This window comes from Myxocyprinus asiaticus, chromosome 37, assembly GCF_019703515.2.
Source record: "Myxocyprinus asiaticus isolate MX2 ecotype Aquarium Trade chromosome 37, UBuf_Myxa_2, whole genome shotgun sequence".
In the NCBI taxonomy this organism is placed as follows: Eukaryota; Metazoa; Chordata; class Actinopteri; order Cypriniformes; family Catostomidae; genus Myxocyprinus; species Myxocyprinus asiaticus.
In genome coordinates, this window is record NC_059380.1 from 41,259,843 (window position 1) to 41,274,907 (window position 15,065).

The window sequence follows — 15,065 nt, forward strand, 5'->3', positions numbered from 1 at the left end:
AAATATCCCACAAAGACAACATGACTACACAAAACCTACAACAGCACTAAGAACAAATACAGATGCAACATCAAAACCAGGGGTACAGATATACGTAAGTCAAAAGATAAGGAAATAAATACTTTTATATTTTCTTAAAGGGATAGTTCACCCAAAAATGTAAATTCTGTCATCATTTACTCATCCTCATGCCATCCCAGATGTGTATGACTTTCTTTCTTCTGCAGAACACAAATGAAGATTTTTAGAAGAATATCTCAGCTCTGTAGGTCCATACAATGCAAGTGAATGGTGGTCAGAACTTTGTTGTTCCAAAAAAGCACATAAAGGCAGCATAAAGGTAATCCATACGACTCCAGTGGCTTAATCCATGTCTTCAGAAGTGATATGATAAGTGTGGATGAGAAACTGATCAATATTTAAGTCCTTTTTTACTATAATAATTATATATATATATATATATATATATATATATATATATAAATTCATAGTCAAATAACAGTTCATATACAGTACAGTAACTTAAAGCTGAAGTATGTAATTTCTGCACCACCAAACGAAATTGCAAAAATACATTTTGTTTTCAAAACAGCTTTCTGAATACGCCCCTGTCTTCCATTGGTCAAACAATTAAAAGCCCCTGCCCCCAACTCACGCCATTGGTTGAGTCAATGGTATCGCAGGTCACTCAAAACAAACATGAATTTCTACAGCGCCACAGAGATACATTAAGAGAAAATGAACCTATGAATGAATTACAGTACACAGCATAAATGAGTACACCCCCTCTGAAACCTAACAAATGCAGCTCTTTCTCTTTACAAATAAGTTATATTTGGCGTTCATGTTTAAGCAACTCTGGTTTATCAGATACTAATGAAACATGTCAATACTAAACAAGAAAAAATTACTCTTAACAAAATGATATAAGGCCATGTTGCAAAAATGAGTACACCCTCCCGAAAATTACAATATAAAAATGAAATGTTTTCTTGTGCTAGTTGAGGGACACTGATCAACAGATTACTCTTTTTATTCATTTTTGCACCCTTTAATTATTTTAGATATTGATAACATATCTTTCTATTTTGTTATTAAATATATGTTTAATACATTTCAATTTTGTCATCTTTGCATGAATTGTAATAGTAATAATTTAGAAATAGAAATATATCTTTACGTTCAGAGGGGTGTAATTGTTTATGCTGCATACTGTACTTATAATTGTCTTTGCATATTAAACTTGGATAGGAGAAAGTATTTAACCACAGAAAAACTTACAAACTTCAGCTTTAATATTAAGTTAATAATAATTATAATAAATTATAACTTTTAGTTTATTATTGTGTCACTTTATGGATTTATATCCTCCTACTTTAATAAAATCATGTTTCTTATACACTTAAAGATTAAAATAAAGTACATATGTTTTTAAATCAACAAATCTCTACATTTTTATTTTGTTGTATTTTTTCACTTGACCTAGAAGCAGCATATTTCATACTTGATGGTAAAACATTAATATGATGTGCATAAATCACCACTCGACTTTCGTTAATCAGCAGAAAATCGATGTATTTATTTGAGGTTTTATCACTGAAGCACATCTTAAAAGGATCAGACGGGCAAACCTGCAGAACAGATCGATTTAGGGTTCAAAATTGGCAGCATTTCTATGGGTCAATAAGATACTGAGAAACACACGATCCGTTCAATACTCAATACATCAGTAAAACACATTCATACAATCAGTGGAAAAAAAGCAAATGTCTTCTGGAATAAAGAAACATACATCAGTCGAGGAATTATAGAGAAAAAAGCACATATAAAGGAATGTGAGACAAAAAGATCATTTGAATAACCATTAATCATCAGACAACAGAATTCATTTCAAGAGACGTTCAGCAGCACATTTCACAATAAACCATTTCTTCAATACATTCTGTGTTAGTGCACATTTGTTTCTGAAACATACATCAAATGTCTTTCATGCAAACTCAAACTCCATCTGTATGTTATTCATCGCAGCATATTTGCTCAAGTAACTCACATTTGTTTAGAGAATATTACTGCAGGTCAGTAGATCAAAGCTAATAAATACTAGACGAAAGCATAACAAATGTGCTGAATCACTAATAAAACACTGACATAACGTTAACATTTTTATTATTTGCGGAAATAGGAAAAAGATTTTTCACATTTCATGATGAGAATAATTAATGAACAGTAATTGGAGCAGCCACTGTTCTGTATAAAGCACCATTAATGCAGTTATGAACATTATAGGATTTATTATGTTTACTCAGAGGTATTCAGGGTTAATTTAGTATTCGGATGTAGGGGTTGTTAGTGCTCTCTTGCAGAGACAGAGAGAGTTTGCAGCTTTTTAAAATCCAGTCTCGATGCTGAGGGAGCGACGCGTCACGTGTTCGATCTCTCCTGTCACATACTCATCAAAGCTGGTCTGATATTTGGCCAACATCTTCAACATCGGCCGCAGGTTCAACCACCACTGTTCCTTCGGCATCCGGTGTCTACAGAAACATGGAGAACATGGAGATGTTTGGAATGGAATACTGGCATACTGTATACTACATATGGGGAAGTATATACTGGCTACTATTTTTTAAAAGAAGTATGCGCAGTATGCAATGATGAACGTCTCAGTCAGCATGACCTCAGAAGGTTGCATGTTGCATTTTCAATTCAGTTTTGTGTTTAAATGTCTTCACTGTCATCAGTCTGATCAAATGAGTCAACAAAGAGATTCCGTTCGTACAGAAAATTCACATACATCTGACATGAGCTCATTTAGAGTGACCTCATTCCTGGACGCTGTTAATTATTCATGAGGCGAGACATGTGGCACTTACTCGAAGTCTGTGTGTGACTTGAGCTCTGTGACAGGACTGAATGACATCACTTTTTTCTTCATGCCAATCACACAGGCGGTGTCAGGAGCGTTCGCAAACACACGGCCTGAAATTCACAAGAATACAGATGTTCAAATCCCGACTGTAAATATATTCTTCCATTCAAAAGTTTAGACATGCACTCATTCTTTATTTTTACAATTTCCACATTTTATAATAATAATAATAATAATAATAATAATAATACATTTTATTTTATAGAGCACCTTTAAAAGCAGCTTCTCAAAGTGCTGGAATAATAGTAAACTTCTCAAAACTATGAAGTATGGGAACTATGTAATGATACTAACCAAATGTTCTTGTAATAATTAAATAAATAATACAAAATTAATACATTAAATAATATTAATATTTATCTGCAACACATCAATTTCAAAAATGTTTTTTTTAAAAATTAATAGTAATAAATAATAGTAATTAATAATAAAACTATATTATAAACAATAATTAATAATAAATACAACATTTATAAATAATATAACACTTGTTCACTGCTTTTCCTTCACTATCTGTAACAACTCATCCTTATTTTTAATAGTACATAATAATCATATTAATACAAATATATCAAATAATAATTAATCATTAAATAGTATATTAATACATTAAATATTAATAATAACATGTGTACACTGCTTTTCCTTCACTATCTGCAACAACTTATCCATTTCAAAAATGTTTTTTTATTAATAGTAATTAATAATCATATTAATAATACAAATATATCATACAAATAATTAATAATTAAACACTATATGAATGCATTAAATTATATTAATAACTAATAACACTTATCTGCAACATTTTGTTTCATAAAATGTTTTTAAATGAATAGTAATTAATAATAATAATAAATTATTATAAATAGCAATAATACAAATAATTAAATAAAAACACTGGTTCACTGCTTTTCCTTCACTATTTGCAATAACTCATCCATTTCAAAAGTGTTTAAATCTACAGTAATTAATAATAATAAATTATATTTTTTATTAGTAATAATAATAATAATAACAATAACAATTAATTAACACTTGTTGAATGCTTTTCCTTCACTGTCCGTTCCAACTCACACAATCTATATTTATCTACAAAACTAATTTTAAGCATTTAAGTGTTTGGTTGATCAAAATGTTTTTTAAATCACGAGAAAAATAATTTCAGTTAAGTGTGTCCAAACTTTAGACTGCTAGTGTATCCATTACACAAATAATGTCCAATACTCTTATTTTTAATGTAAAACAGACTATATTCCTCCATCTCTCACCCTGTCTGTAAGTAGCGTTCATCTTCTCTGTGAGCCACAGAACAGCCTTCACTCCCAGTTTAGTGCCAAAATTCCTGTCAAACGGTGTTGGCACCCCACCCTACACAAAGAGATGAAACAACATGTTGCAATAAATTTGAATATAATAAATAAATAAAATGCTATCAGGCAGAAGCAGTGCGAGCTGTCTGTGCGCTGGTCACATGATCACTACATAGATGACTGACCTGCTGCAGGTGACCCAGCACATTGACCCTGCAGTCGAAGACGCCCTTCCCCTCGGCAGAATACAGATTGTGAATGAAATCAGTCGTGTAGTGCTTGTGAGACTTCTCATTCCTACAGACACAACGAGATCTGTTAACAGACCACACTGAAACAAACACAATGAAAGTGGAATAATATCTGGGCGAGACGTGTCACCTCAGCACGAGTCCACGCTGAATATCGTTCTTCATTTTTTCTGTCAGATGCTCCACGTTCGTCTGCGAGAGAAACAGTGAAATATGATTTTCTGAAACATTTAACAAGAAGACACGTGATTGGTTGATGTAATTACACGTTTTCCAATAACTGATGCCACTAAAACTGCATTTGTAAACATATACTTACAATAACTCCAAAACCTAGTGAGCAGAATCATAAAGTCTACACATTAGTGGTGATTTTAAAGATCACCTCGAGCTCATGAATGTTGAACGGCTCCTCAAAGATGTACACAGCATCTGCACCCACGGCGATGCCTGTAGTGGTTGCTAGGTAACCACAATATCCACCCATGGTTTCCACGATGAAGACTCGCCGTTTGGTTCCCGACGCAGACTGCTTGATTTTATCACAACTCTGAGAACATCAGAAATAAACTGCAATCAGACTACAGTCTTGAAAGCTGCAGTGTGTAACTGTTTGCATGTTGGACTCGTTCACTTCTGAGTTTGGGGTGGGAATATCTGTTTTTCTTTCCATGCAGTGAAACTATCGTATGTTTGGTAACATCTCACCTCCATGGCAGCGTTCACTGCCGTGTCTGCACCCAAACTGAAGTCTGTGCCCGGGACGTTATTACTGATTGTGGCAGGCATCACACACATGGCGATACAGAGTTCATCATACCGACCGCGAGCTTCAACCAGCTGCAGAACGCCTTCATACGCCTGCGTGAATTATACACGAGAAAATAACAGCACATCTCAAATTCTGTTTTGTGTTTAATAGAATTCTGTGCTGGGAATGACGCTGATGGAAATGACATTTTTAACACTTTTCAAATAAAATGAATCACTGCTTTGTCTTGATGAGACTAATTTCAAAGCTAACATTTGATGTGTCCTAAATACACACAATTAAATCCGATTTTCACACTTTGCTTGGAAATTACAGCCAATAAAAAGTGATTTTTATCTTGATTTTTCATTGTTTTGTCTCATATTTCATCTCAATCATGCTCTTCACTCACACTTTTGTCCACTTGGTTAATAAGTAACTTCATTAGGGATTAATTTACTAATTAAATTAATAGTAATGAATAATAATCATTAATAATACAAATATATTAGAAATAATAATCAAATACAAAATTAATAAATAATATTAATAACACTTGTTCACTGAAGCAACTCATCCTTTTTAAAAAAGGTTTTAAATTAATAGTAATTATTAATAATAATAATACATTATATTATAAATAACAATACAAATAATACAAATTAAATAATAAATAAAACACTTGTTCACTGCTTTTCCTTCATTATATGCAACATTTCAAAAATGTTTTTTTTTATTAATAGTAATTCATAATAATCATTAATAATACAATTACTGTATATGACAAATAATAATTATATTTCTCTTGATTTGTCTGTGTTTTGTCTCATATTTCATCTCAATCATGCTCTTCACTCACACTTTTATCCACTTGATTAACAAGTACACTAACTTTTGAACTTTATTAGGGATAAAATTAATTGGTGTGCTGGAAATGATGTCACAACTGTGTCACCATTGTTGACAAATTACTATAAATAATTTTCACACAATAAATATTGAAATGGTTTCACACGATTCTGTAGATATTCATGGTATTTTTTACCTCAAATCCACCAATCACCAGCAGAGATTGAATGCCGTATTTTCCAATATTCGCCACAATGTTCTCCATACAGGAGTTAGGAAGAGTTCTGAAATGATTAGAAAACACAAATGAATAAATAAATAAATACATTCTAATCACAGCCGAAAACAAAAGAAGAAGAATTTAGAGCTGGACACAGTTGAAGCTTTAACAGTTGAAGTTCTTCTTAAATGGACATGTCGATCCTGCGCGAGACACTGAAAAATACAACAACGAGATGCGGCACAATGGTGAAAGACGTCCATCTAGTGCAGTGCTTCTTGATTTTTTTAGGTCACGCCCCCCTTTAAAACAAGAAAACAATTTGTGCCCCTAATAATAATCTAATCAAACATTATGGAAAAATGCTTTTAAAAGATTAACTGCATTTTCTTTCATCATTATGTAATGTTTATACAATGAAAACTGAACGAAACACTCTTCATTAAAAAACATCTGAATGAGGCCCACATTGTTCTGTTATTTTGTACACTTTGTGTTACATGATAAAATATTTTAACTATGTGTATATACTTTCACAACATCAAAAGAAAAAGATTATAAATAAAAAGTGATACTGCTGCAGGAGCAACCTCTGGACATGAACCCTAACCCTAACCCTACACTGCAAATTACAAATGTTGTCAGCCACTGACTGTAACACAGTTTTCTTCCTCCAGGGGGCGCTCGGAAATCCAAACCTCCTTTCTGTAAACATTAAAATACTCACTGTTTCAAAAGTATAGACACAAGACATAAACAATATGTGTGTTAACATGATTTTACTGTGATAAAATCACTTACTAACTGCATCTGTGGAAAGATATAGACAATTTTACAACTCCATTACCATGATGATGTAATGACCGTAAAAATCTAATCAAATCACTTTATTGTCACACAGCCATATACACAAGTGCAATAGTGTGTGAAATTCTTGGGTGCAGTTCCAAGCAACACAGCAGTCGTGACAGTGATGAGACATATACCAATTTACAATAACATCAAATTAACACAGCACAATTTAAAGTCTAATATACACATAATTACACACAACAATATACAAATAATAATATACACTGTACAGTATACAATACACACAATATAGAATACACATTATACAATAAAAATAATATATATAAAATATACAGTAGGTTGTATTGTACTGTATTGACATTCAGGTTGTTGGTTGATAGTCAGTTGCCAGTGTGTTGTTAAGAGAGAATATAATTTATGACAGTCCGGTGTGAGATATAAGAGTAAGGGTAAAAAAGTGCAGTGCTGATGTATTTTGATCGTGGGAGATCAAGAGTTAAAAAGTCTGATTGCTTGGGGGAAGAAGCTATCATGGAGTCGGCTGGTGCGGGTCCTGATGCTGCGATACCGCCTGCCTGATGGTAGCAGTGAGAACAGCCCATGGCTCCAGTGGCTGGAGTCTCTGATGATCCTCCGAGCTTTTTTCACACACCGCCTTGTATATATTTCCTGGAGGGAGGGAAGCTCACCTCCGATGACGTGTCTGGCAGTTCGCACCACCCTTTGCAGTGCTTTGCGGTTGTGGGCGGTGCTATTGCCGTACCAGGCAGAGATGCAGCCAGTCAGGATGCTCTCTACAGTGCAGGTGTAGAACCGTGTGAGGATGTGGCGGTTCATTCCAAACTTCCTCAGCCATCTCAGGAAGAAGAGGCGCTGATGAGCCTTCTTCACAACGACTTCAGTGTGGACGGACCATGTGAGTTCCTCAGTGATGTGGACACCCAGGAACTTGAAGCTGCTGACTCTCTCCACTGGTGCTCCATTGATGGTGATGGGACTGTGTTCTCTGTCTTTTCTTCTGAAGTCCACCACAAGCTCCTTCTTCTTACTGACGTTGAGAGAGAGGTTGTGCTCCTGACACCAGTGTGTCAGAGTGTGCACCTCCTCTCTGTAGGCTGTTTCATCATTGTCAGTGATCAGACCTACCACTGTTGTGTCATCAGCAAACTTAATGATGGCATTGGAGGTATGTGTTGCCACACAGTCAAGTGTGTACAAGGAATACAGTAGTGGGCTGAGAACACAGCCCTGCGGGGCTCCAGTGTTGAGGGTTAGTGATGAGGAGATGTTGCTGCCTATTCTAACCACCTGGCGTCTGCTTGACAGGAAGTCCAGGATCCAGCTGCACAGCGAGCTGTTTAAGCCCAGAGCCCGGAGTTTCTCATCTAGCTTGGAGGGCACTATGGTGTTGAATGCTGAGCTGTAGTCTACAAACAGCATTCTCACATAAGTGTTCTTTTTTCCAGGTGGGAGAGAGCAGTGTGTATTGTAGATGCAATGGCATCATCAGTGGAGTGGTTGTTGCGGTAAGCAAACTGCAGCGGGTCAAGATTGAGTGGCAATACAGAGAAGATGTAATCTCTGATTAGTCTCTCAAAACATTTGCTGATGATGGGAGTCAGAGCAACAGGACGCCAGTCATTTAAACAAGTTATTTTTGATTGTTTTGGTACAGGCACAATGGTGGATGTTTTAAAGCATGTGGGGACTACAGACAAAGAGAGGGAAAGGTTGAAAATGTCCGTAAAAACACCAGCCATTTGGTTCGCGCACGCTCTGATGACGCGGCCCGGAATGCCGTCTGGGCCCGCGGCTTTGCGGATATTCACCCGTCGGAAGGATCGGGTCACATCCGCTACAGAGACGGAGAGTGAACTAACCTCTGTAGCTTCAGCTGCGAGAGCTCTCTCCACGAGGGCGGTGTTATTTCCCTCGAAACGAGCTTAAAAAGTATTTAGCTCATCCGGTAGAGAGGCAACGGTGTTCATGGCGGAGTTTTTATTCCCTTTAAAGTCCATGATGATGTTAATTCCCTGCCACATGCTTCTAGAGTTGGTGGTGTTAAACTGTCCTTCAATCTTGCTCCTGCACTGGCGTTTTGCGGTTCTGATAGTTTTTCGGAGGGCATAACTGTCTTGTTTATGCTCCTCCGCATTCCCGGAATTAAAAGCGGAGGTCCACACATTAAGTGCCGCGCGAACATCGCTATTGATCCATGGCTTCTGAGTCGGATAGATCCGTATTGTCCTGATCGGAATCACTTCCTCTACGCACGTTCTGATGAAACACATTACGCTATCAGCGTAAAGCTCGATGTTGTCATCAGAGGCGGACCGGAACATCTCCCAGTCCGTGTGATCAAAACAGTCCTGTAGCGTAGAGTCTGATTGGTCTGACCAGCACTGGATCGTTCTGAGGGTGGGTGCTTCCTGTTTCAGTTTCTGCCTGTAAGCGGGCAGAAGCAGAATGGAAGAGTGGTCCGATTTGCCAAATGGTGGGCGGGGGAGGGATTTGTAGCCATCCCGGAACGGAGAGTAGCAATGGTCCAAAACCCGGTCCCCTCGTGTGTTGAAACTAATGTGCTGGTGATATTTTGGTGCGACTGATTTTAAACTGGCTTTATTAAAGTCCCCGGTCACAATGAACGCGGCCTCAGGGTGCGCGGTTTCCTGCTCACTTATACTCCCATACAGTTCCTTGAGTGCCCGGTCTGTGTCGGCTTGTGGTGGGATGTACACAGCAGTGATAATGACCACTGTGAATTCCCTCGGTAGCCAGAATGGTCGACACAGAAGCATGAGAAATTCCAGATCAGGAGAACAGAAAGACTTGATAGAATGTACATTCCTCTGATCACACCAGGATTTGTTGATCATAAAACATCCACCACCTCCTCTAGTTTTACCTGAGAGGTCTTTCGCTCTGTCCGTTCGGTGCACGGAGAACCCCGCGGGTTCAATGGCTGAGTCTGGAATCTCCGCAGACATCCAAGTTTCCGTAAGGCAGATAATGCAGCAGTCCCTTGTATCTCGTTGGAAAGAGATCCGCGCTTTCAGCTCGCAGAGCTTGTTGTCCAGAGACTGAACATTTGCCAGTAGAATAGTGGGTAGCGGGGGTCGATTTGCGCGGCGTCTTGCTCTGATGAGAACGGCGGCTCTGTTTCCCCTTTTCCTCCTGCGTTTCCGCGGTCGTGCTGCCCAGACAAAGGGCTCCGCTTGCGTGTTTGTAAACAGCGGGTCGGCATTGAGGAATGTGAAGTCCGGTTTTCGGTGTGAGATCGCTGAACCAATGTCCAAAAGTGTTTGTCTGTCGTAGACAATAAGGCAGACAACATCCAAGACAAAAAACATAAGAATTGTGAACAAAACAAACAAAACATTGCTATGTTGTGTCGGAGCTCACAACGCAGCAGCCATACTCGGCGCCATCTTGAGTCCAGTCCAGCATCAAGTGCCACGTGAACATCGCTATTAATCCAAGGTTTCTGGTTCGGGTAGATCCGTATTGTTTTGGTCGGAACAACGTCTTCTACGCACTTTCTGATGAAACACGTTATGCTATCAGCGTTAAGCTCTGTAAAAAGGGATAATTTTCTATCCGTTCCGGAGTGGAACTTCAATAAATTGCCCTTGAAGGTCTCTGCGTTGTTCTGTCTTTTCTAAGCGCTGAAGTAAAGCAATTATTGTTAATTCACACATTTGATTCAGTTATTCATTTTATCTGACTCCAATTTTATATTAATCTGACTCCAATTTAAGTTGACCACTAATTTATATTTAAGCTCTAATTAATTTCTGATCATTCTTTTAATTTAACATTTTTAGGTTATTGATTACTCTAAATCCTCTTCTATCCATTGTCCTTTCGATCTTTGGAGACTTACGCCGACCATTATTAAATTACGTAAACCTCCCGAAAATGGATAGCCAGTTCTGTTCTTATTCAGCGGTCGTAGGGTTAACTAATATCGTCTGGTTTGGCCTGTCTCCTAACCAGATGATATTGCCGCTTAGTCACGTACATACAACTTGCTAAGGCGGGTGGTGAGCAGTGACTGAGAGTCTTTAAATGGCTTTCTCCTACCCGGTTGTCCTAGGTGGTTGTCCTACCTGGTTGTCCTGAGTGGTTTTAATTCAAACTGAGAGTCTTTAAATGGCTTCCTCCTATATTAAAGCTCCAGTAATGAGTTCGGAGGAATTCAGAATAAATCAAATAATAACAATTTATTTGTCAGGTAGGATATAAAACATTGTTGCAGAAATTCAAATCAAAGTCAATTTCACATGATCAGAATAAACAAGCATTACTAAAAATAAAAGACAAGTCAAAGAAACATACCTGACAAAACTACATGCAGCTACAGCATGGGAGATCTGCTTGCAGATCCCCAGAGCTCTTCTGCCATCCTTCCTTAAGTACCAAACGATTCTATTGTTATTTCAAATGTGTGTGTTTGATGTTATTTAGGATTTGGTTTACAATTTAGGGAGTTATAAGTGGACCTTTGAAACTTGATTGAGTAGGTAGTTTGATGTTTACAAAGAATGCACCTAATCTGCATACAGCATCTGGTCTCTGTGAGAAATCTGGGAGGGGTCGTACCCCTGATAGAATACAGTATTTTACTAAGTTCTTAAATCTTACTTGTGATTTGACTTTGCTGAAAGGGAATGAGACCATTTTACCAGTTGCACTGAGACCTCTTGAATGATACCAAACATGTATGATCAGAAAACCTTCTACATTACAGTACAGGATAAGTCATAACTTAGTTTTTGGTGTCCTTAAAGTGACCTGAGGTGAGAGAGAGGGCAGATGTGAGATTTGCGCTTTATGGTCCTTAAAAAGTAGGGAGTGTTGTCTTAGGTGGTGATGCTCTTCTGTGTGAGAGCTTTATGATGTTGGTTCTCACAGAGCCTTTTGGGTGAGACATTCCGGTGCCAGCCTTACAGCTCGATGTCATCAGAGGCGGACCGGAACATCTCCCAGTCCGCGTGATCAAAACAGTCCTGTAGCGTAGAGTCTGATTGGTCCGACCAGCACTGGATCGTTCTGATGGTGGGTGCTTCCCGTTTCAGTTTCTGCCTGTAAGCGGGCAGAAGCAGAATGGAAGAGTGGTCCGATTTGCCAAATGGTGGGCGGGGGAGGGATTTGTAGCCATCTTGGAAGGGAGAGTAGCAATGGTACAAAACCCGGTCCCCTCGTGTGTTAAAACTAATGTGTTGGTGGTATTTTGGTGCGACTGATTTGAGATTGACTTTGTTAAAGTCCCCGATCACAATGAACGCGGCCTCAGGGTGCGCGGTTTCCTGCTCACTTATACTCCCATACAGTTCCTTGAGTGCCCGGTCTGTGTCGGCTTGTGGTGGGATGTACACAGCAGTGATAATGACCGCTGTGAATTCCCTCGGTAGCCAGAATGGTCGACACAGAAGCATGAGAAATTCCAGATCAGGAGAACAGAAAGACTTGATGGAATGTACATTCCTCTGATCACACCAGGATTTGTTGATCATAAAACATCCACCACCTCCTCTAGTTTTACCTGAGAGGTCTTTCGCTCCGTCCGCTCGGTGCACGGAGAACCCCGCGGGTTCAATGGCTGAGTCTGGAATCTCCCCAGACATCCAAGTTTCTGTAAGGCAGATAATGCAGCAGTCCCTCGTCTCTCGTTGGAAAGAGATTCGCGCTCTCAGCTCGCAGAGCTTGTTGCCCAGAGACTGAACATTTGCAAGTAGAACAGTGGGTAGCGGGGGTCAATTTGTGCGACGTCTTACTCTGATGAGAACGCCGGCTCTGTTTCCCCTTTTCCTCCTGCGTTTTCGCGGCCGGGCTGCCCAGACAAAGGGCGTGTTTGTAAACAGCGTGTCAGCATCGAGGAATTTGAAGTCCGGTTTATGGTGTGTAATTGCAGAACCAATGTCCAAAAGTGTTTGTCTGTCGTAGACAATAAGGCAGACAACATCCAAGACAAAAAAAACATAAGAACTGTAAACAAAACAAACAAAAAACTACAATGTTGTGTCGGAGCTCGCAACGCAGCAGCCATACTCGGCACCATCTTGAGTCCGCATAATGACAATTTAAACAACTTTAAAGCTCAAATAATACACAATAATACAGAAGAATTAACGTAAGTGCTTTTATAAAATTATAAGCTTCACATTTCTGCCTTTAAACCTCCAAAAATTGAGCCCATTGACTTCCATTGTAAGTGTCTCACTGAACACACGTTTGTGCTTTTTTTTAAAGAAAAGGAGGGACGAGTCGAAATTAATTTTTGTGGTGATCAACAATATGACACGAATGCTGTCGATTGAGATTAACTTGTATTGAACCCGGAATATTCCTTTAAATGCAGATGAATGGAGGTTTGGATTTCCGAGTGCCCCCTGGAGGAAGAAAACTGTGTTACAGTCAGTGGCTGACAACATTTGCCACATTTACCAACAATCTCGTGACAACTGCCGTGCACGAGAACATCTTTAACATAAGCACTGTGAGCGCACCTGACATCAGACGCTTTGGGCTCTGGAGAGCAGTGTTTGAGAACCACTGATCTAGTGCATGTTTACATGGGAAAACAACTGAAAAACAGTGTGGATGGATGCAAAACCACGTTCAGTGTGAACGGCCCCTAAACACATTGATTTTGTTATATTCATGCCTCTCATCCAGACTGGAGCGGCGTTTTCCACCGGTAAAAACGAAGACAGTTAAAAACAGTATACTTTGTAAAATGGAGTTTTCAAATGAAAAAGCTTGTTATTGTGGACGTGACTTAACACTCCAAACCAGGTGTGATGTTGCAAGTTTCTGATGTAATTTTTCTGTCCAAACTGAAACTAAAAACACTGTTTGACATTATCACAGCCAATCAGATTAGACTGTTTTTGATATACAGCTATGCAGAGCGAGATTTTGGACCAATGAAATTTCATCATGGGTGGGGCTAAGCAGTGTAACGCAGTAGAAATAAAGACCAAGTGGCGGCTGGTTTGAAAGAAAGAAAAATCACAGAACTGACCGTTTGGTGCCCAGCAGTGACCCGCCCTGACCCGTCCATCCAGCCACATCATGCCAGTGCACCTCCATCAACTGTAGAAAAACACAGTTGTGTCACTTCCTGTACTTACACAGATGGCACAGGGCTCAAGTGAATGTCAGGTTTGTGTTTCTCACCGCTCCCTTGGCGAGACCCTCAAACCCGTCATGAACGGTGTAAACTCTGTGACCCTGAGCGAGTCCCACCCTGACCGCTGATCTCACAGCGGCATTCATCCCCGCGGCTGGAGCACCGACGTTCAGAATCGCCATCGAGTGATTACTCTGAGGAACAATAATATACATCCTCAAAATGCATTTCTATTTTTGAAAACAACATGAAGCAAAAATTTAAGAAACATAAGTTGTAGGTTTGAAACATAATAAAGACCTTTGATTGAGCAGGTTTCTGATGAGCTAGAAGCTTGTACGTGTTCCAGTTGTTCTCAAAACTCCTGTGACGACGGAATAAATCATCAGCCATTACGGAGATTCATTCATGTGAACAAACAGACGACGGAACAAAACTCACTTTCCTCGGAGCTGAATGGCCTCTTCAAATCTCTCCTCATTCATGGCTTTCTGCACCTCCTTCGTCTAAAAGACAAAATAATTCAGATAATAAAAGCTGTCTGTAGGTTCTGACCCTATCTGAAGCTGTCCTCTGCTCGAGCAGGCTACAGGCCAAAGGTCAGAGGTCAGGTGTGGGACTCACCATGTTCACACACTCCATGAGCGGCAGCCGCATGGCTTGATTCCCCGACAGGCCAATGACACAAGCTGAAGTCTCTGGAGTGGCTTCTAACAGCGCCACCACGGCCTCCACACCCATCTTACTGCTCTACAGACAGACAGGAAGATGGATTTGTTCAAAAGAATTTTATACAGTATGTCT

The 15,065-nt window shown here is 39.1% G+C and overlaps 1 protein-coding gene across 1 annotated transcript in view; it reads right to left on the reverse strand.

Annotated features, from left to right (window-relative positions):
* Positions 1-1,558: 1,558 nt before the first annotated feature.
* The window catches only part of LOC127428188 (ATP-dependent 6-phosphofructokinase, liver type-like), a 33,571-nt gene continuing 20,064 nt past the window's right edge, over positions 1,559-15,065 (reverse strand). Inside the window, exons 10-22 of the mRNA XM_051676362.1 lie at positions 14,886-15,011; positions 14,703-14,767; positions 14,562-14,625; positions 14,309-14,455; positions 14,154-14,224; positions 6,290-6,377; positions 5,202-5,354; positions 4,879-5,043; positions 4,624-4,685; positions 4,428-4,539; positions 4,201-4,300; positions 2,874-2,979; positions 1,559-2,534 (exon numbers count right to left, since the gene is read on the reverse strand). Of these exons, the coding sequence (XP_051532322.1) occupies positions 2,387-2,534; positions 2,874-2,979; positions 4,201-4,300; positions 4,428-4,539; positions 4,624-4,685; positions 4,879-5,043; positions 5,202-5,354; positions 6,290-6,377; positions 14,154-14,224; positions 14,309-14,455; positions 14,562-14,625; positions 14,703-14,767; positions 14,886-15,011 (1,407 nt within the window). The 3' untranslated portion in view covers positions 1,559-2,386. The remainder of the gene's footprint in view (positions 2,535-2,873; positions 2,980-4,200; positions 4,301-4,427; positions 4,540-4,623; positions 4,686-4,878; positions 5,044-5,201; positions 5,355-6,289; positions 6,378-14,153; positions 14,225-14,308; positions 14,456-14,561; positions 14,626-14,702; positions 14,768-14,885; positions 15,012-15,065) is intronic.